At 40.1% G+C, this 22,660-nt stretch overlaps 1 protein-coding gene across 11 annotated transcripts in view; it reads right to left on the bottom strand.

Annotated features, from left to right (window-relative positions):
- CPEB3 (cytoplasmic polyadenylation element binding protein 3) overlaps positions 1-22,660 on the bottom strand; it is a 193,119-nt gene that overhangs the window by 48,578 nt on the left and 121,881 nt on the right. For all 11 annotated transcript variants that reach the window (XM_019445086.2, XM_019445085.2, XM_019445079.2 and 8 more), the window contains one exon: positions 3,591-3,709. In XM_019445086.2, coding sequence (XP_019300631.1) covers positions 3,591-3,709 — 119 coding nt within the window. The remainder of the gene's footprint in view (positions 1-3,590; positions 3,710-22,660) is intronic.

Genomic DNA, 22,660 nt, shown 5'->3' on the forward strand with positions numbered 1-22,660 from the left:
GTAAGAGTCATAAAAATCTCCTTCCACACCTCTTCTTCAAGGTTACTGATTTTTAGTCCCTATCTCTGTTAGACTCTAACAGGTTTCCTGCTCTATCAGTTTGCTGTTTTGTACCTTCAGGTTCAGTCTATTTATACATTCAAAAAGTGGAGTCACCTTGACAAAAGGGACCACTGTCACAATGTCTGTCCACTTCACTGGAAGCCTGGACAAGAACACAGCTATCCTCTGGGATGCCTGGAACATCTGAGCTACGGAATTCCTTTTGCTGGAGAAGAGGTCAAAATCACACATCTAGGAGCTTTGCAATAGTTCCTGCTGTTGCCCATTTGTCTACCCACTCTTTGGAACTGAGAAGTCAATTAATCGAGCTATAAATAGTGTCTTCTGTCATCTTTAAGGATCAGACCTATACATACATAGGGTAGTCTAAGTAGAGTTATTTAATGAAAGGTAATCACTGACCAAAAATACCTCCTAATACTATCTGGAATCCACTGATTTGGGATTTGTTGAGTTAAAAAACAAACACAATCTTAGAAAGGTGAGAGGGAACCTTGCTATCAGGCTCTGTATTAGGAAAACAATCTGATTAACCTAATCCACACAAAGGTAAAGGGGGTTTGATCTGGGGGAACAGAATAAGGGAGAATGTCAAATGGATAGAAAATCTGTGAGGTCATTCTGGAACATTGTGTATTTCCAAGGAGAACTCCAGAGAGGATCAGAGAGAACTAAATAACAGAATGAGGGCACTAGGATCCTGAAAAGTAGCCAAGCCAAGAAGTAGAAAAAGCCATAGCTCAGAAGGTTTGGTGAATGAGTTCCAAAGGTTGACTTTACCTTGAGTTATTGCCAAGGTCCTCATTTACTCCCAATAGTTCAACCCAGCTCTCACTTTCTGTGGGAGCATCCAAAACGAGGTGGAATGTACTGAAACCTGGGTGGGGAAGTGTGGCCAAATGAGGCTGGGAGTGATAGATGTGGAGCTAAAGCCAACAAAGAGAAGGTTTCAAAAATGGAGCCAAAAGAGCTGGAACCCAAAATGGGATCCAGTTCATTAGAATTATAGGTATTTGGGGACTTTTCTGTTTCCCATCCTGAGTTTTATTCAAATTGTTTATGCTGGAAATTCTGAGTATGCCTGGGTTAAAGAAATACGTAATCAGCAGCCACCATTCAGAATTCACCAAGCTCCAATAAAACTGTTTCACTTGAGTTCAGAAAATGAAAACTGCAATAAGGCAGAAATTTTCAGAAACACAAACAGTGAAAGTTAGTTTCCCCATAAACATTTCCAAAACAGATAGTTACACTAATTATTTTTCAAAAGTCCTTCATGCTCAGGGTAATAAATGTATTTGGAGGGAAAACAATCAACATACCACCTCCATCTGCAACCACCACTGCTCATTCCCTTCTCAAGAGATGTCCAGTCCTGGTGAAGGCATGCCCTGAGAAGGCGTATTAGCCTCCTTTTCCCACAGAGCAAGTGACATGATACTTCCAAGGTACACAAGCTCATCTGCTCATCTCTGGTCTCCTCCCCTCAATTCAACAGCTTCTTAGTCTACTTTGGGCGTAACTATCTTCATGTGGATCTCTATCACTCTGCTTTCTTTTTTTTTTTTTTTAAATGTATAAATCTATTTCTAATCCTCTCTTATGGTGGCAGAGGCTCTCTGGAGGTTAACCATTTACCTTTCAGACATCTGACTCTGCCAAGTTGGGATCGGTCTTTCTAATCTCACGCTATTCCAAAGAGATTTAGAAATGTTACTCCAGCTTTCTCATTATGTGTTCAGAGGAAACACTACACCCTCCTATTCTAGCCACAGTGTACACAGCCTTTCCTCAGCTTAAATTAAGACCGAAGTTAGCAAAGTTTCCCTACTCTTTTTCCCCAACTGCATAGCTACTCTATCCAAGTCTGCTAACTGCTATAAAAATTTGGTAATGGCCCCAGAATGTGAAATACATGGTGGCACTGTCACACTTGCTAAAATCCTTGCTTCTTCTTCTGCATCGATTATTCTATAACCCAGTATCTCCTTTCTTTGTAACTCCTCTGCTTTCCATGCTGCAGTCTCCCCCTTATAGGTGGACAAGTCCCAGCGCCATTCTTCTGCAGCCAACTATAAACCCTGCTCTAGATGCCACCATTCTTTTCAGTAGATGTTACTATGTAATAAGCTCTAATCTTGCCCTCCTGACTATAGCACCATAAGGCTCTAACAGCATCATCCGGTTACATCTGCACAAGTACCAAGTGCTTTCACATTCATTTTCCTCTTATCTGAGCTGCTCAACATCGCAGAGAGAAACCATTATTCCTGCCATTTTATAGATGAGGAAACTAAGATCCTGCAAGGATTAGGTGACTTATTCTGAACCAAGCAGATAATTTAAATGCTAGAGTCAAGACTTCTACTTCTGGGGGCACCTGGGTGGCTCAGTTGGTTAAGCGTCCGACTTTGGCTCAGGTCATGATCTCACGGTTTGTGAGTTTGAGCCCAGCGTCGGGCGGGCTCTGTGCTAACAGCTTAGAGCCTGGAGCCTGCTTCAGATTCTATCTCTGTCTCTGCCCCTCCCCTGCTTGCTGTCTCTCTGTCTCTCTCTCAAATATAAAAGATAAGACATAAAAAAAATTTTTTTAGAAGACTTCTACTTCTGACCCCAACTCTTTCCCCATGCACATTTCTGAGAATAAACTTAACTGCCAAACAAGCCCCACATTTGGTGTAAGTCTAACAAGGGACGCTGCAAGCCCCGGGAGAGATTCCTGCCTCGGTCCCTTGGTCCACATCACAATTTTTACTCTATTTCCCACTCCTAGCACCAGCTCTTGACACACACTCATCCCCTTCCGAATTTCCTCAATCCTCTATCTGCCATGCTAACCAATTTCTTTTTTTGTTGTTCTGAATACAGCCTTGCCCCTTCTTCACTGATAACCCCTGTCAGGAGAAAGTAGGCAGTCTTCATCTCTTACCCAATGACTTACTCACATGCTTTGGCTCAGAAACCACAACCTCTTAACCATGAACTCTGTATAAGTGTACATTTGTTTATGGTCTGGGGTTCATGTTCTCTGTCCTTGCCCTCTCCCTCTCCCACCCTGTTTGTAGCTATCCATTTTAGAGTGTAAGCTCTAGGTAAGCCAGTTGTAGGTACCACTCACAATGCCTTGCATTCAGAGGGGCATAAACATTGCCAATTATGATCTTTTTTAAAAAAATAATAAATTACTCCTGTCCTTGATCTGAAAAATGACAGAAACCAGTTGCCAAAACCGCTTAGAGCATTGTTTACTTCAATTCAGAGTTACTGAATAGGAATTAGCTTAAAAGAGCTGTAAAGGGAAAGACAAGGACACATCTGTTTACACGCAGTCCCAAAGGTATAAAATGAAATACTGAGTAATTTGTTATTAGCTTCTCATCAACAATAGTCCAGCTCTATTGCATAGCAAGGTCACCCCGGGTAAGAGAATCCTAGTTACCAGCATTCCCATTACAAAAAGGAGGCGCTCAGCTATTCCAAATGCATATGTGCTCTGGAAAAGCAACAGCTGGCTACATATTACTTACTGGCTTATCCTTGATGGTGGGGCTTGACACACACAGGTACAGTTTCCCGTCCTCTTCCAGGCAGGCATCTATCAACGCTTGCACTGAGCTCTCCTCCTGGAACAGCAGAAAGGCATAGCCTTGGGAGGACAAAAACAAAAGGATAGAGGGAAAAATCAGTAAATTAAACTCAAAGTTTCAAATAAAAATTTATCTGTTGTTTCACTTCGGCAGATTCTTACTAGAATCCAAGAACCTGAAATGGGACACAGGGAAGTAACAGTCATTGAGACCCTCATATGCCGGGCATTGGATTAGGTACTCACTGAGGTGGTCTCAATTCTTATAATTGCTCAGAGAAGCAAGTTCAGAACTCCTCTATGGAATTTCCATGAAATACAAGCATACCTAATTTTATTGAGCTTTACTTTATTGTGCTCTGCAGATACTGAGTTTTTTGTTTGTTTGTTTTACAAATTAAAGGCCTGTGGCAACCCTAAGTCAATTAAGTCTATGGAAGCCATTCTCCCAAAAGCATGTGCTTACTTTGTGTCACTGTGTCACATTTTGGTAATTCTCACAATATTTCAAACTTTTTCATCATTATTATTATATTGGTCATGGTGATCTGTGATCAGGGATCTTTGATTTATTATCATGATTGTTTTGGGATGCCATCAACTAGGACCATAGAAGACAGAGAACTTAAATACTGTGTGTATTCTGACTGCTCCACTGACCAGCCATTCCACTGTATCTCTCCCTTTCCTTGGGCTTCCCTGTTCCCTGAGACACAAACATAATTTCAATCCCCTGAAATCAGGCCAACTAATAAACCTATAGTTGCCTCGAAGTGAAAGGAAGCGTTGCACGTCTCTTACTTTAAATCAGCAACTAGAAATGATTCAGCACAGTGCAGAAGACATGTTGAAAGATGAGAGGGGCCACAGGTTAGGCTCTTGAGCCAGTTAGCCAAGTTGCAGTGCAAAGGAAAAGTTCTTGAAGGAAATTAAAAGTGCTACTCCAGTGAACACATGAATGATAAGAAAGCAAAACAGCTTTATGGTTGATATGAAGAAAGTTCTAGTGGTTTGGATGGAAGATCAGAGCAGCCACAACTTTCCCTTCAGCCAAAGCCCCATCCAGAGCAAGGCCCTAACTCTCTACAATTCCATGAAGACCAAGAGAGGTGAGGAAGCTGCAGGAGAAAAGGTGGCAGCTAGCAGAGGTTGGTTCATGAGGTTTAAAGAAAGAAGCTGTCTCCATAACATAAAAGTGCAAGGTAAAACAGCAAGTGCTGATGTAGAAGCTGCAGAAGTTATCCAGAAGATCTAGCTAAGGTTAATTCACGAAGAGGGCTACACTAAAAAACAGGTTTTTCAATGTAGATGAAACAGTCTTCTATTGGAAGAAGATGCAATCTAGGACTTTCATAGCAAAGCTTCAACGCCAAGCTTCAAAGCTTCAAAGGACAGACTCACTCTCTTGTTAGGGGTTAATGCAGTTGGTGACTTTAAGTTGAAGTCAATGCTCATTGACCATTGTGAAAATCCTACAGGCCTTAAGAATCATGCTAGATCTACTCTGCCTGTGCTCTATAATACAGGAACAATAAAGCCTAGTTCACAGCACATCTGTTTACAATATAGCTTATTGAAATGTTAGGCCCACTGTTGACCTACTGCTCAGAAAAACAGATTCCCTTCAAAATGTTACTGCCATTGACAATGCACTTGGTCACCTAAGAGCGCTGATGGAGATGTAATATGAAATGAATATTGTTTTCATGCCTGCTAACACAATGTCCATTCTGCAGCCCATGGATCAAGAAGCCATTTCAACTTTCAAGTCTTTTTTTTTTTTTTTTAATGTTTGTTTATTTTTGAGAGAGAGACAGAGTGTGAGCAGGGGAGGGGCAGAGAGAGGGAGAGACACAGCATCCAAAGCAGGCTCCAGGCTCTGAGCAGTCAGCCCAGAGCCCGATGTGGGGCTCGAATTCGTGAACCTCGAGATCATGACCTGAGCCGAAGTGGGACGTTCAACCAACTGAGCCACCCAGGCACCCCCAACTTTCTAGTCTTATTATTATTTTTTTAAGTTTGTTCCTTTTTTGTTTGTTTTTGTTTATTTTTTATTTTTGTTTTTGTTTTTGTTTTTTTAAGTAATCTCTACACCCAATGAGGGGCTCAAACTCAACCCCAAGATCAAGAGTTACATGCATCCCCGAATGAGTCAGCCAGGTGTGCTCCAAGTCTTATTATTTAAGAAATACATTTCATAAGGCTGTAGCTGCCAGCGATTCCTCTGATGGATCTGGGCAAAGCAAACTGGAAAACCTCTGGAAAGGATCCACCATTCTAGATGTGATTAAGAATATTTGTGATCCATGGGAAGAGGTCAAAATATCACCATGACAGAAGTTTGGAAGAAGTTGAGCCCAACCCTTATGGATGACTTTGAGAGGCTGAGGACTTCAGTGGAGGAAGTAACTGCAGACGTGGTAGAAACAGCAAGAGAACTAGAAGTGAAGCCAGAAGATGTAACTAAATGGCTGTAATCTCATGATACAACCGTAACAGATGAGGAGTTGTTTCTCATGGGTGAACAACAACAACAACAACAAAATGGTTTCTTGAGATGGAATCTATTTCTGGTAAAAATGCTGTGAAGATTGTGGAAATGATAACAAAAGATTTAGAATATTACATAAACTTAGCTGATAAAAGCAGAGGCAGAGTTTGAGAGCACTGACCCCAATTTTGAAAGAAGCTTTACTGTGGCTCAAATGCTATCAAACAGTATTGTGTGCCACAGAGAAATCATTTGTTTTGGTGTGACAAAGTTGTCTTATTTTAAGAAATTTCCAAAGCCATACCAACCTTTAGCAACCACCACCCTGGTCTGTCAGAAGCCATGAACACTGAGTCAAGATTCTCCACCAAAAAAAATTACAATTCACAGAAAGCTCAGATGATGGTTAGCATTTTTTTTTTTTTTAGCAATAGTCATTTTTAATTAAGGCATGCAGATTTTTAGACATAATGCTATTGCACACTTAACAGACTACAGTATAAACATAACTTTTATATGCACTGAGATACTAAAAAATTCATTTCATTCACTTTATTGAAATATTTGCTTCATTGTGGTGGTCTGAAACTGAACCCACAATATCTGCATAGTATACCTATAGATCTGGTCCTCCTGAGAGCAGGCAGACTCATCACTGGCCTGAGCCACAACCACTAGTCAAAAAACAAACATCACCTGCCCTCTAACTTCCACCAAGCTTTAGGTTTGACACATGCTACAACATGGAGGTACCTTGAAAATATTATGCCAAGTGAAAAGGTAGGCACAAATATCGTATGATTCCATTTATATAAAATGTCCAGAATAGGCAAATCTATGGAGACAAAAAATAGATTGATGGTTGTCTAGGGCTAAAGGACTAGAGGGAATAGGTACAGGGTTTCTTTTGGGGATGATGAATATTTTCTAAGATTGATTGTGGTGATGGTGGCATAACTCTGTGAACATATGGAAAACCACTGAATTTTACAAGTTAAATGGGGGAACTGTATGGTGTGTGAATTATAGCCCAACAAAAGCTGCCTCCCCCAAAAGGCCCAATAATAACGTAGGGTTATTTACGTGTTATATTTACATGTATATTTACATGTTATTTCTGATGATGATGCTTTCTTTCTCCAAGGATACACTCCTATCTCATGACAGAGTATACAATAAACATGGATACTAGCTGCAGAACTTCCACAGAGACAGTCAGTTTGTTCACTTTGATTCAGTAAGATTTACTGAGCAACTATTACAAGTAGGATACAATCTATGGCTTAGGAGAAAAGTGAGATGGAAGAGAGTAGGTTCCTACTGTCAAGAGACTTATGTGGTAGAAGAAACAGACATTTAGACAATTAACTATTTGCTACAAAGCCGAAGGAGATACGTGGGAACAAAAAGTGCCATGGTAGCCCAGAGGAGCAAGGACTCTGACTTGAGAGAATCAGCAAAGACTTCAAAGAGATTAACAGACGTTCAAGGGACCAATTCTAGCATCTGCTGCCATGCTGGCATTCATGAATGGCAGCTGAGCAAAGGCCCATCATGAGCTAGTCTAAGCTTGAGTATCCAACTATTTGGCCTCTCTGCAACCCCTCTAGCTTTGCTAAGTCTCTCAGCTGTCACCTCCACTCCCAGCCCTGCTACTGATCTCAAAAAAAAAAAGAACAAAACAAAACAAAAAAAACAAACCAAACCAAAACAAAAAAACCATCACCAATATGTTTCTACTCTGGTGCCAGAAAGGTGTAAATGGTAGAGAAGGATAAGAACTTCCAAATTCAGAAGATTCTCACACATCAAACAAAGATGTTAATCAACTGGCCTAGAAGCAAAGCTCTTGGGAGTCCCGGGCAGCACCTAATGACAGTAGCAATAGATAATGAATAATGGGTACTTTTTAAAAAATCTTTTTTCCCAATTCTTTGGGAAACTATACAAAGTATCCAAGCGAATACAGCACAAAAAGGTCAATCACTACCATCTAAGCAAACACAGAGGAAACAGATCAACCACTACCTGGCACACCAAGAGTGGCCAATGCAACTGGCTGAAGCCAGCGCACAGGGGACAGCACCAAGCCCATGGGAGTGGGTATGTAGATACAACAGGGAGGCTGCCTAAGTGATAGGACCCAGAGCTGTTTTCTGGGCTCTGCTCCCAGGCTAGATGGGTCAGAGGATTCAGCAGGTGGCTAGGCAAGAAAAATAAAACCTAACTGCAAACTAGAAAAAAAAATCATTTCTTCATATCTTTTCTCTGTTGGAAACAGTATCAAACTATCACCAAGCCCCAAGGAATCTATTAAAAATTCAGTGTTTTCATTTAATGTGAGAACATTAATTCCACTTGCCAAAGTGAATATTAGAGATGAGTGGGTTAAAAAATGCAAATCATAAAGAGGAGGTCTCAGCATGTCCTCTCAAACCTCCTGGCTCACCATGTGAAATCCTGGTACAGATGGTCCACAAAGGTCCTAAGAGGCACACAGGCTATCTTGTTCTTGGAGAGGGCCCCATCTGTGTACGTTATGCACAGGCATATCAAAAAGGCCTGGGGATGGGGCATGCTCACTGAGCTGAGGCTTTCTCCAGCTCCTTGCCACCACAAGGCCACCAGGCTGACCGCATTTTTCTGGCACATCACTGTACACCCTCTGAAATCTTCCACATCAAATCTTGCACGGATCTCAGCTTGGGCATCAGAGGAGAGGGAGTGTCTCCCCATAGCAGCTGAGTAGCTACCACAAAAGTGGGCAGATCTTCAGTCATGCCTCTCTCACAGCCATAAATGTCACCATTAGCATTAGAGTATAAACAATGAGGAGTTGCAAGTAAAAGCCTACCACAAATATTATTACTGAGAAAAATATCTACAAACAGCTTCTTTTCCTTTCCCAAACGGTGGCCCATAACATTTAACCAACTTCTTCAGGATAACTTTTATAGCATGTCAGCTTTTATAATAAATCATCTCTACTCCCTCACCAGCAAGCTGCCACTCGCAGTAACGACAATATTCTCTTAGCATTACAAAGCGGTGTGACTCAAGTTCAACAATTTCCTTCAACCCTACTTCCTACCTTGGGCTTTCTAACCAAAACAAAATTCACCAGAGACATCCCAAATCACTCATGAACAGTACCTTCACCTACTAAAAACACCTTCTGACACCTCAAGGTCAACCAAACCCAGATGACAACAGAAATCAAGAGTATTAAAAACAAATCAGGAATGAAGAATCCTTCAAACATATTTCCCTTTTGATGTTCAGAAGTTTAAGGTCAAAGCAAACAAAGTAGAAAAAGATTCCTTCTAGAATAACAAGGTCAATGTGAGATGAAAATTAAATCAATTATTTGCGAAAAGTCAAATTCCACATGGTACTATGAAAAGAGTTCTGGACTAGGAGTCAGAAGGTCTGGATTTAGATCTAAGTCCTAACATTTATTAGCTGTGTGTAATAATAGCTAGCATTTATTGAGCATCTATTATGCACCAGGCACTATTCTGAGTGCGTTCTTTCATCATCACACACATCCTATAAGGTAGGCATTACTTTTAGTTGTTTTACAGTTAAAGAAATTGCACAGAGTGATTAAGAAAGTTGTTCAAAGTAACCTAGCAAGTGATCGAACCATGAACTTGAAAATCAACTTAAACTTTCTGAGTCTTGGCTCTTTTCTCTGTAAAATGAAAAAAAAAAATAAGTCTTTGTCCTCATTATCTTACAGAGATGTTGTAGGTTATGAAATAACACACATAAAGGTACTTTGTAAACCAGGTATTGTGCAAGTGTCAATTTTTCTTTTTCTGCATTTTCAGTTACTTGTGTTATATGTAAAACTGAGTTTTGCATACAATCTCGTTATAAAAATTAGAGTTCAAATTAATGATATGCACTTTCCACTGGGCATTTCCAAGTGTTTGGTGAATAAAGTGCAGTAATCTAGATACTAAAGAGAAACTTTAAAGCTATTTGAATAACAGGCTGAACATTACCATAAACAAAGGATAAAAGTGACTGAATATTTTGCTTTCATATATCACTAGCCATCTCCACCAGGAGACAGAATTATCAGATGTGATATTATTTGCTGATTCTAATACATTCTTTAAATAAAAGACTATCTGGGGCACCCGGGTGGCTCAGTTGGTTAAGTATCTGACTTTGGCTCAGGTCATGATCTCACGGTCGGTGGGTTTGAGCCCCATGTCAGGCTCTGTACTGACAGCTCAGAGACTGGAGCCTGCTTCAGGTTCTGCATCTGCTTCTCGCTCTGCCCCTCCTCCACTCACACTCTGTCTCTTTCTCTCTCATAATAAACATTAAAAAAAATTTAAATAAAAGCCTATTATGCCTACAAATCAAGCTCCTCAAACTGTCACTGTTGGCAAGTTCTTCTATTAGTATGAAAGATATATATATATATAAAAGCTTGGCAAAAAAATTATTAGCTCTCCTGTTCTCCCTTGCCCTCTGAGCCAGTAAGAGATAACAGGATCATAAAACTCAAGTTTCAGAAATAGCAGTCTTGTTTGCCACATACCTGAGGAGTGTGGCGGGGCTTCAGAGATGTTGTGAGCTATGGGAGGTCCTCAACTCAGAGCCAGTCTGTGGGTGGAATTATGGGCTCCAAGGGAATAGGAATTCTTAGCACTATCAGCATCATGACTCTGGGTTGGGCAGAATGGATGGCAGGAAATTGCTTGCTTTCCCTTTCCCATTGGTGCCAAATAGGTTGGGGGAGGAAGGGTACAACAGTGAGGGATTTTTGGACAAGCCTGGACTGACCACACTTCTCCAGGGTAAAGAGGAACAGGCAGGTATGGGGTTGTGGGGGGAGGGGGGACTCAATTGGGATTATTCCATTTTATTTGGCCAGGTTTTTGCAGGGCAAATTTAATTAAAAGATTATTTTTCTCTTAATACCTGAGAACACACTAAGTATAACAACCTCCAAAATGTTCTTGGCTACCTGTCAAAAACAATGCTTTCTGAGCTCTTAAATACATAATTTTTCATGTTATAATTTTTTATACTTGATCCCCATAACAATCACCACCAACTTCACCACCACAAACACCAGTTACTAAGTGCTTACAGTGCGCCAGGCACTTTGCTAATAATAAACACTTTACATCTGTCAGCTCTTTTCATCCTCACAGTAATTCTATGAGGTAAATACAGGTGTTATTATTATCATTTTACAGACAAGGAAACTGAAGCTCCAAGAGGTTAAGGGATACCTCAGAGATTAAAACCTAGAGATTAAATTTGGAATTAAAACCTACATCAGCTTTTGGAGTCCTCATTCTTAATCCATTATATTTTTTTATCCATTTTTTTCATTATCCATCTTTATCTATTATACTGTCTCACCTAAAAATGATGAGGCAAAAATTTCAATATCATTAGCAAATAGGGACTGGCCTAGTTATTATATATTTATTGTTACCTTTGTTACAGTGATCATTTCACAGAAATGGTAGAAAGTAGCAGAAAGTGGTCACCTGTGCTTCAGTCCTAAAATATAAGGTCTATGCATATATATTTGCTCTAAATAAAGCCCACAAAACTATATTAAGAAAAATTGAAATGATGAACTTCAAAATCATCAGAAGTTTAGATTTAGTTTTATTTAGGTCAAATTGTCATATTTAATAAAGATGCTTATTGGCTTTCAATGTATTTTTAGGTTGTGTATTTAGAACGAAGGTACTTGAGGGAGTTAAAGAGCAGATCTCACTAAATTAAATAAGATTTTAACAAAATGATTATCATCGTCCCAGTAATAATTGACTTAAGCAAGAATCATCAGTGGATTCTAAAACCACTGTTTTTGGGAAGGGATACAAGATATTCAACATACTCTTAAAGTATCATTTTACAGATTATTCAGTATTTGCAAAGGGAGGGAAAGGCACTTTTAAAATGGAGGAATCCTGGAGTGTCTGGGTGGCTGAGAGTTGAGTGTCCAACTCTTGATGTTGGCTCAAGTCATGATCCCAGGGACATGGGATCGAGCCCTGTGCTGGGGCTTGCATTGAGTGTAGAGCCTGCTTGAGATTCTCTCTCTCTCTCTCTCTCTCTCTCTCTCTCTCTCTCAAAGAAAAGGAAAAAGAAAAGAAAGAAAAGAAAAGAAAAGAGAAGAAAAGAAGAGAAAAGAAAAGAAAAGAAAAGAAAAGAAAAGAAAAGAAAAGAAAAGAAATGAAGGAATCTGGCAGACAACATCTTAACCAAATGATCAAACTTAACATCACCAACAATAGGGCAAACTGATTTAACATGCACTATGTTAACTGACTTAACAAGTACTCCTGTACTATGTCCTTCTTAGTGCAGCTCATCATCTACATACTCTTCCTGCTGACAGTGTTTTACCTGAATCTCATTATGAGGAAACAATCAGATTAATTCCAAATTAAGTGATATTCTATAAAACATCTGACACTGATCCATCAAATGATACAGAAGATAAAAAGCTTAGGGAACTATATAAATTAAAAGACAGTAGAAAGATATGACAACTAAATGAAGACTGTATTTGGATGTTAAGACTAAATGTCTGAATCTTGGATAAAAAAACAGCTCTAAAGGACATTACTAGAACAATCTGGATATTTCTTGTTACAGGAGACATATGCAGAAGCACTTAGGAGTGAGAGGTCTTGATGTCTATAACCAAATGAAAACTATACACACAGAAAGAGAAAAAAAGAGAAAGCAAATGTGGCAAAATGCTGACAACTGGTGAATCTAGAGGAAGCCTATATAGGTGTTTGTTGCATTATTCCTACAGTTTACAGCTTTTTTGTAGGCTTGAAATTTTTTAAAATAAAAATTTGTAGGGAAAAAATTAAAAATCACAAGGTCTTTCTGGGGAAGACAGTAATATAGTCTCCCATTCTCTAAAGAGCTGTTTGGGTGTTTTTAAAGACCCAACAGCTCTTAAAATCAACTAACGCTCTTAGTGATTTATATGTTTCAAGTATCAACTGCAATGGAAAAACAATTTCAGCTTGTAGGGCAGTGCCCCAAACCACTGCTACATTCATAAAACAGCTGACCAAGGGACAGTCAGTTTCTGATTAAGTGAGATCAGTCCCAGAAGGAAAGATCCATGGTCTGAACAGACACACACACAGGTGCGCGTGCGCGCACACACACACACACACACACACACACACACACACAGAATGAGAAAGAGATCTCTCCTTGCACAGAATCCAGGCTCCCTGATTTCTTGTGACCTTCCTAGACAGGCCTGAAGGGCACCTCTCCAGCCACAGCTGCCTGAGTTCAGACACTTTTTGCCACAGAAGTCTGTTCTAAACATTCTTACTAACCTTGGCAATCAGGTCAGAAGACTTACCTGGTTTGCCTCAGGCGTCTTTGTCTTTGGATTCAATTCAATAGAACCAAAAATATTTATGAGGTATAAGGCATGAAGCTAGGCAAGGAAGCTACAAAGACAAAGAAGCCAAGGAAGAACCCCGTCCTAGAAAATTCCAACCTATAAATAAATGACTAAGGAACACCATGAAATGTATTATGTTGGGGGTGTGTCTGTCCTACAGAACACTGATGAAAGACAAATAGAGCAGAGGTGTCCAAACATCAGGGAAAGCCATAGAACAAAGGCCACGTATGAACTGGAGGATAATTAGTCTTCCTGGAAATAAGAGCATTCCAAGTTCAGGACAGTGCAGGCCAAGGCACACAAGGTCAAAGGGTTGGCTCATTTGGAAAACAGAGACTAGAGATCATTAATTAGAGTACAGGATTGAGGGCACTGGGTGGGAAGAGCTGAAGCACCTCACCAACTCCCGGCCTGCTGCCTGGAGAACACTGTAGGTCTCTGAACTGTATTCCCTATTCATTTTCCCTCTTGGATGAAAACATCTGATTTCCAAAATTTACTGAACACTTACTATGTGCTCTAGGCACTTCAGACATAAGCAAGACTTTGTTCTCAAGGAATTAATAAGCTAGTATAAGAAAGTCATGAAGAATAAATACATAGAGAACTCTAATCTAGAAACAATGCATTAAGGATTCTAAGAAGTATTTTTTTAAGTATTTGTAGAAGTTGGACTTCATAGAAAGAAGACATATCTTTCAGTGAAGAAGACCTGGATAGAGAAATCAGGGAAGTCTTTCTGTAGGTGGTAGCAGATCTTGATGGTATGACATAGTTGAAAAAATGGAGGACATTCCAAGGGAAGGAATTAGCCTAAGTTAAGATGTAGAAGGGCACTTGGGTGGCTCAGTCTGTTGAGTGTCCGACTTTGACTCAGGTCATGATCTCACAGTTTCTGGGTTCAAGCCCTGAGTTGGACTCAGGCTCTGTGCTGACAGCTCAGAGCCTGGAGTCTGCTTCAGATTCTGTGTCTCCCTCTCTCTCTGCCCCTCCCCCACTAGTTCATGTTTCTCTCTCTCTCTCTCTCTCTCTCTCTCTCTCAGAAATCAATTAAAAAAAAAGACATTAAAAAAAAAAAAAAAGATGTAGAGATGACTCTGCAGATACTGCCCAAGTCCTTGGATTCCTGAACATTTCCCGTGGATTCAGAACTAAACATATTTCTTTGACTATATTTACTATACAAGGCTGAAGCTCAAACATTTTGGTTCTAGCCTGTTTTGTGTTTTCTATTGCACTAGTAAATGTTTCTTTGTGGATTTCTGGCTTGGCAGGCAGGGATAGGGGCAGGTGGGAATGAACAAGAAAACAAGTTTGATGGGTAGAACCACCTGAGAGTTGAAAATTGGCAATCTACTTCCTATGTTCTTAGTAAAGTCCTGCAGTCCAGGGCAGTGACCTGGGGCATTTGGGCTTAAAACCTGCTCTGTTTACATAACCTCACATTTCCTACATAAAGAGGTCCTTGTGAAGTCTGCTGGTCTGTCAATTCTAGTCACAGTCAGTTCTAACAAGCACCTGACCATGAAAACAGAGACCAGACTGGGGATGTGGGAGGAAACTGGTCAAACTAGTCAGGTGGTTTTATTATTACTGAGCATTACATTTTTATCTGGGGGAAGGACACTAATATAATTTAACACCTATTAAGCCTAAGTACTGTGTCGGTGTGTATGTAGACTTCACATAATCCATTTAATAACCCAATGAGTATCATTCAGATGAGTAAACTGAGGCTCAGAGATTAAATAACTAGCTCAGTGTCATATAGCCAGTAACTGCGGCCCACATCTGAGTCCACAAACCCCCAGCTCTTGACCCACTGCTTGTTACTCTCCCTCATTCAGCATCAGACAACTTTTAGTCTAGGCACTTCCCTATAGATGAAGCTTTGGCCCAACCCTGCTTGTAGAGGGCTTGAACTTTGACAATCTAATTTCCCCTCCTCCTCGTACCTTAATAATCCTCTGGTGAGTTCCTGATGCTGCTGCCAATAGGTTTTCTCTTTGCCACCATTTCTCCCTCTCAAGACGGAAGACTTGAGTAAAGCTTCCGTTTTATTTTAAAAGACAACCCAAGTCTTTGTTCTCAGCTTTCAAATTTTTTTACCAGATCCTCTCAGTTTCCCATTCCAAACCTTTTCTTCTTTTTTTTTAAATTAAATTTTTTTAACGTTTATTCATTTTCTTGAGAGACAGAGCGCAAGTGGGGGAGGGGCAGAGAGAGGGGAGACAAAGAATCTGAAGCAGGCTCCAGGCTGAGCTGTCAGCACAGATCTCGAGCCAGACGTGGAGCTTGAACCCAGGAACCATGAAATCATTACCTGAGCCGAAGTCTGACACTTAACCAATGAGCCACCCAGGCGCCCCTCCAAACCTTTTCAACTAACCTATCCTCTCTTGGTCTCACTTGCTCATCCAATTCCTGTCAACAAGTTCTGTCCCAATCTACACCCTTTGCTAAAACATTCACTCAGCCTCAGCCTGTCAACTTCGTGCCTTCCATTTCAGTTCCTGAAAGCTACTCTCTTCCAAACAAAGTTCTCAACAGGGGTGTTTTTGGCTTCTCTGAGCTCAACAAGCATCTCCCCGTGCGCCCCGCTCCTTTCCTAGCACCTCTGCCTGGACTTGGCACAACAGATACTGTTTGTGACAGAGCACAAGATGGTTCTGTTATTTATATGGCTGCTCAGGCTTTGTCTCCTTACACAGCGGGGGAGGGGCAGAGAAAGGGAGATACAGAATCCGAAGCAGGCTCTAGGCTCTGAGTTGTCAGCACAGAGCCTGATGCAGGGCTCGAACTCATGAGCCATGAGATCATGACCTGAGCCGAAGTTGATGTTTTACCGGCTGAGCCACCCAGGTTCCCCTGCCTACTCCTTTCTATACAGTCCCTCAAACTATAACTGCTTTGAAATCAAAGACTCTTACTATTCACCTTCAATACAATGCAAAAGAGATAGGTGTTTAATAAAACAGTTTAAACTGAGGGTGGGCTAAGATTTTAAAAGCAATAATAGGATACTGCCCGTTGTCTAAACAGGACAAAACAAAACAAAAAGCCCACTCTTGCTGCCCTGCAGTACAGTTTCCACGATTTTATAAGAAAATCCTTCCTGAGAATGAAATTCAATCAATTAAATATTAAAATACGGAATTCACTAAAGAGTATGGGTATTATAAGCTAGGATCTGCTTTAAAAAAAAAAAAAAGCAAAGTATTACTCAAAAGCTTACAAACTGCAAAAGGTTAAGTACAGGCTAAAACCCTTTCGTTTCCTAACTTGGATCAGTTTATGTAACTCAGAAGGTGGAAAAACTTGGAATACGGGCCTAAAACAACACTGACTTATTTCCATTCAAGTTATACTACAAGGGAAAAAAATGTGAAGTTTGAAAACTTTCCTTTCCAAAGCCAGATTTAGATAAACTGAAGGACAAAGAAATAGATGCCATGAATCCAGCCTATACAGCTTCACAATGATTTATTTTTGTCCATTTAAAGTAGAGTCTTCTTTCCTGTTCTTCAAACAGTATCTCTTTAGCTGGCTGCAGAAAAGCTAATCTGAAACCCATGTGGCCTGGCTTGTTCCAGGTTCACAAACCATGCTGGTATTGTATACCCTTCCATTACTGCACGACCTGGTCCCTAGGACCAGCAGTCAAGCCAGCCTGGCCAGTGCAGAAGAAATACATGATGATCACCAGAAAAAACAGCCACTCAGAAGTACACACTTTATTCAAGGTGGGCGGGAATCAGCAGATTGAAAGGTATGTGTCATTCTTGCATAAATCTGCATGCCTGTTACTGTTCCCCTTCACCCTGCTGTGCACCTGAATCCTGTGTTCCTGGACTGCCAGAACTGAAACTGGCTGCCCAGCTGGGCTGGGACAGCCTCCTACACTCCACTGCCAGCATCACCAACTTGTGAACACAGTTTTAGAGCCACGTGGCTAATCTCCTGTCCAACATCTGCAGCTGGCTGCTGTCCTCACCTTTGTCCCAGAAGTCTCTGTAAACAGTGGTACTGCAGCTGTACTCACTGCCCAGGAGATGCCAGCTCTTCTCCCTGGCCCCAGTCCCACTGCAAGAGGTGAGACTACTAGTGTTATCAAGAGCAGCTGCTTAGTAGTATAAAACGAAGGGTAGAAGGCTCAGGGTGGGCAGACAATTTTTTGTAGCTCTAGTGACAGCAACTTTGGACATGGGCTATTCTCCCAGGAAGAGCCTTTTATCATCATAAAATCTTTTCATGCCCAACTTATCTTCCTAGCAGAAGCAGAACTAAGCTGTTTCTTTATTAAGCAGTCAAGGACTCTATGGCCACTGTCTTTAGGATGGCCTATGTCACACCTAGGTGTTAAAAAATGAACTGGGCCAATCAGATTCCCTCTTTCTGGAATTCTACTAGAAATATAAAAACAGTTTTCCCACTGGAAGTACAATCTGAGACGAGCACACATGCAGAGAAAAGCTGAGTCATGATAATGGCAGAATATGAACAACGAAGAATTAATAGCTCCCACTGTTTGACTCCCTAGCATGACACCTCCATGATACCTGGTTCTAGCACAGCTTCTATTCTGCGGCTTTCACCACATCCCTAATTTGACGTAGTACAAGAGAACCTCTGACCTTTGTAGTCAAAGAACTCAATTACAAAGCAGTGCACCTATGTGCAGTAATGGTGTGGCATCACCCAAGGGGCAGACTCCCATGGTTAAGCTATACGGGATGTAATCCCATGCTCCTAGCTACAGCATCAGCCTAAACCAGATCTTGGAAATACCGTTATGTGAGTGTGACCAACAGAACAGAAGAATTCAGGAAAAAGCCAAGCAGCACTTTCATTTTTAAGTAGCTGTGAAACTATTTCATGGGTCATACAACTTACGTTGCTAATTTTTATATAAAATCCAGTCTTGTAAATAACAGCATACTTTATCAATTATGTTTAAATCTTAGAATTTATAAAGTCCAAGTTTAAACCAATGTTCCTTTCCCACACATGATACATACTAGTCAAACAAATAAAAACTATTTCCTTTATAATTCACCAGATAAAACAGCATGAATTATTGGTCTGCTAGGTCCAAGTCTGTCTGATAACAGCTGTGCACTCTTAGGAAAAGACACCTCACCTCTTCGAATCTCATTTTAAAATGAAGATTGTATTAAAATGATCTTTAGGGAACTTCCCAGCTCTAAAAGGTGATAGACTTCTGCTGTAGTACTCTAGGAGTGAGCTCATCATTTGCAAAGATAAAATTCATTCATTTAACAAATATCTAAGGGCCAGCTACTGAGGCAGGTATGCAAGGTACTGGGCATAGAGCAGTGAACAAAACATAAAAACACCTTACTCTCATAAAAATTACATTCTGATCCAGAAAACAGACAGAAAAACACATAAGTTTTCCAGGTCATGATAAGCACTTTGAAGAAAAATAAAATAAAGTAAAAAATAAATAAAATGAAGGTAAGAGGGAAAGAGAGCAAGAAGATAGAAGATAGAATATAAAAAGACTTCTATTTTAGATAAGGAAATCAGGAAAGATACTTCTGTTAAGGTGACATTTGAGTAGAGGTCTGTCTAAGGGAAGAGGTGAATAGCCCATTCAGAAATCTGGGAAAAGACAGTTTCAGACAGAAGAAAGTACTAAAGCCCTGAGGGACCTGAGTGGGCCTCAAGGAACAGCAAAGAAGTCAGTGTAGTCAGAGTGGGTAAGGGAGAGAACCATAGATGATGACCAAGATTCAACAGATGAGACCTGAGAGGAAAGGTTTAAATGCTTCCAGTAGAAGATTCATACCAATGTGGTTTCTGGCTTCTGCAGGAGTCCATTATATTCCAAACATACAGGCAAAAGGTAAGTCCACAACTGTAACGTACCATCTATCTAACTTAGAAGTAAACAAAAGTGGGGCTGCAGATGTCCAAATTAGTATAAACTACATAGGGAAATTTGCTTTGGGAAGCCATGTGATATGGAATCTGGAGTCATTAAGATTTTCATTTCTTTAACTCCAGTTAAGCTGCGGCAAATCTATCCTAAAGAAAACACTATGAAAGAAAAAGCCACATACAAGGACATATTAACAGGAGCATTATTTCTAATAGCCTAAATGACCAATAAGCAAGTAAACTATGGTATAACAATAGGTAAGGCAGACTCTTGAAAAATATGAAAATTATGTAGTAACATGGCAGGGAAGAAGGAGGATAGAAAACTGGATCTTTGCTACAATTACACCCCCCCCCCACCGCCCACAAAAAAGGATATGTATGAATAGAGAGAGACTGGAAGGAAACAAAAAATGATGGCGGTTGGTTCTGCTGGGGAAGCAGGATTATTCTTATAAAGGTAACACTTGTTCAGTACAAACTAGATTGCTTTGCTCTGGTTTTCCTACTTCATTACAATGTATACGAAGACCTAGAATTAAGATAACAATAGGAATTCCTATGATCATGTACTTGACAAGAGGCCCACACTTATTTCTAGTCCATGGAGGTCTTCTTAGTAACCCTGCAATAGCTAATGATGCTGATGTTCTTTCTTGAAGCTTCTTTCCTTCACCTCCATGGCCACAGACATACTCCTAGTACTTCATTCACCCAGGTCTCTCCTGATGTGTTCTCTTCTTCCTTCTGGTTCCTAACAACATTTACGTATTATCTGTTTTTCATCTTCTCCCTCCTCTCCAAAAAGATGACTCTCAAGAGATGTGTGCCCCCAGTGCCAGTCTCTTTTCCCAAACTATGTAACTGCAATCTCACTGCCCACTAGTAATTTCCTCTCAGATCAGATGTGAGGACATACCAAACTCTATGTGTCTTTGGTCAAATCATCACCACACCAAACTAGTTTTCTCTCAATTGACTCCCCTACATTCAAGAGAACTATAACGCCCCCATTCAGTGGAAGAAATTTTAACACAACCCTAACATCAAGTTTGCCACCATCCTGATCACTCCCACCGGTCTCTTACTGCCACCAATCCAGTAATACCTCCATGCTAATATCTTGGGTCTTTGTGGTCCTTATTACTTCTTATAAGCTAGATTACAGGAAATTCCTAAATAGTTTTTCTGACCCTGGCTAAACACCAAAACCGAAGAAAAATATCCCAACCTCTCCCTTGCTTTAAAAAAAAAAAAAAGACTTCAATATCTGGGTAATATGAAAGTATTCTACGTGCATTTTCTTATTTAATCCTCAAAACAGAATTAGATACTATTATTATTTCCATTTTGTAGGTTTTTTTTTTAAAGTAGAGAATTAGGAAAATAACCAGCCCAGACACATATATGGCAAGTAGGCGAACAGGAATCCAACGCAGGCAGCTTGCTCCAGAGCCTGTATTCTTCATCACTGGTTACTCAGTCTAAGTCCTAGGCTTGGCAGTCAAGCTACCACATAATCCTGCCTTAATTAAGCCTGCTGCCTACCTCTGGGCTGTCCTTATTCCCAAATGAGAATAGTAGAGTGCAATATTTAAGAGCGCTGGGCTCTGAGGCTAACCTGTTGTCACTTAACACATGACCACGGACAAACTGCCCTCTTCTAAATCTGTTTCTTCTTCTATATAAAATGGGAACACTAAGGTGCCTACCTTGTGCAGTTGGGAAGATTAAATATAATTTAGAAAATTGTAACCCAATGCCTTGCTCATAGCAAGCCCTTAGTAAAGAGTTGCCATCCTAATTATCATAATTCCAGCCCCCTGCAATTCCTGCCTATTCTTTTCCTGCCTAGTTTTGAAGATCAAGGTCTTGTACAGCCCACAGCAATCTGCTTCTCTTCTGCATGCAGAGAGTATTTTTTGCTCACTTGTCATTAACCATACATTGATCTGTATTTAAAAAAAATTACAGTATCATTCATAATATCTACTGTATGCAGAGAATGCTTTAGTCACTCCACATGGACTTACGTACTCATTTTAATCCCCATCATGACCTTCTGAAATAGGTACTATCATTATCCCTCTTTTACCAAGTGACGAAACTAAGGCACAGAAAGGTTAAACAGCATGCCTATGGGTCGTACAACTAATATGTAGAGGAGTCCAACAAATCTAGTTCTAGAACCCATGTTCTTTACCATGACTTAGTATTTCATATCCGTTGTTTCCATGTTTCCTCCAGGAAACTGCAATCTTCTCTAGATCCCCTATAAGGCCAAATATAGACTCTTCCATAGATTGACAAGCAACAAATATTTGATGGATTGATATTCCCAATGCTGCATAATCATGTGCATCAGGACCTAAGCCCTCTGTTTGCATTTATTCTGTTCTTTTGCCATTCTTTTTCAATAACTGTCTTCAAATTACCTGTAGCCTAGCTATTATAAACATAAATGTCATTTATTACAATTCTGTATGAATGTGGGATTTGGTTCATGCCCTAAGATATGGAAGAACCTCTCTTTCCAGACTTCACAATTTCAACTTTGCTAATGCAGACCTAAAAAGTATGCAAAGATGATCTCAGAAAACTTTTCCTCAATAATTTGACTAGCGTTGGATTTCTTTTCATCATCAAGAACTAAATCTAGAAAACACAAAGCAAGATTTTACTTCCATTTTATCAATAGCTATTTGAAAGTACTTTAAACTGATATTTCAATTCCATTCTTCCTCCACCCCAAAGACAAACACCACACAAATGCCTTCGTGTCCGCTCTCTGTGGGGATGAAGTCAATTTAGGGAAGAAAAATAAATCCTTCTGTGTTGAGGCTCTTTCTTTTACATCATTTTCTCTTTTTTAACACTCCAACCACACTTCGTTTATTCAAAGGTACTAAAGCCCTTTCATACTCAGTCTTTCCCATATGGTACTCTTCCACTCGGGAAACGGCTTCCCTAACTTTGTGACTAAGTACTCAATTTTCAGATCTGTTTAGCTGTCATCTTCTCAGAGAAGCTTTCTCTACATCCCTCCTCTAAATTGAGGCCCACTTTTTAGAGTCACTGTACTCGTTATTTTTCCTTTACAGAACTATTACAGTTTATAATTGTGTTTATTTTTGTAATTAGTTGACTAATTTCTTATTTTCCCCACAGGATTACAAGTTTATAA

This window comes from Panthera pardus, unplaced genomic scaffold (assembly GCF_024362965.1).
Source record: "Panthera pardus isolate Hobbes unplaced genomic scaffold, ASM2436296v1 HiC_scaffold_22, whole genome shotgun sequence".
In the NCBI taxonomy this organism is placed as follows: domain Eukaryota; kingdom Metazoa; phylum Chordata; class Mammalia; order Carnivora; family Felidae; genus Panthera; species Panthera pardus.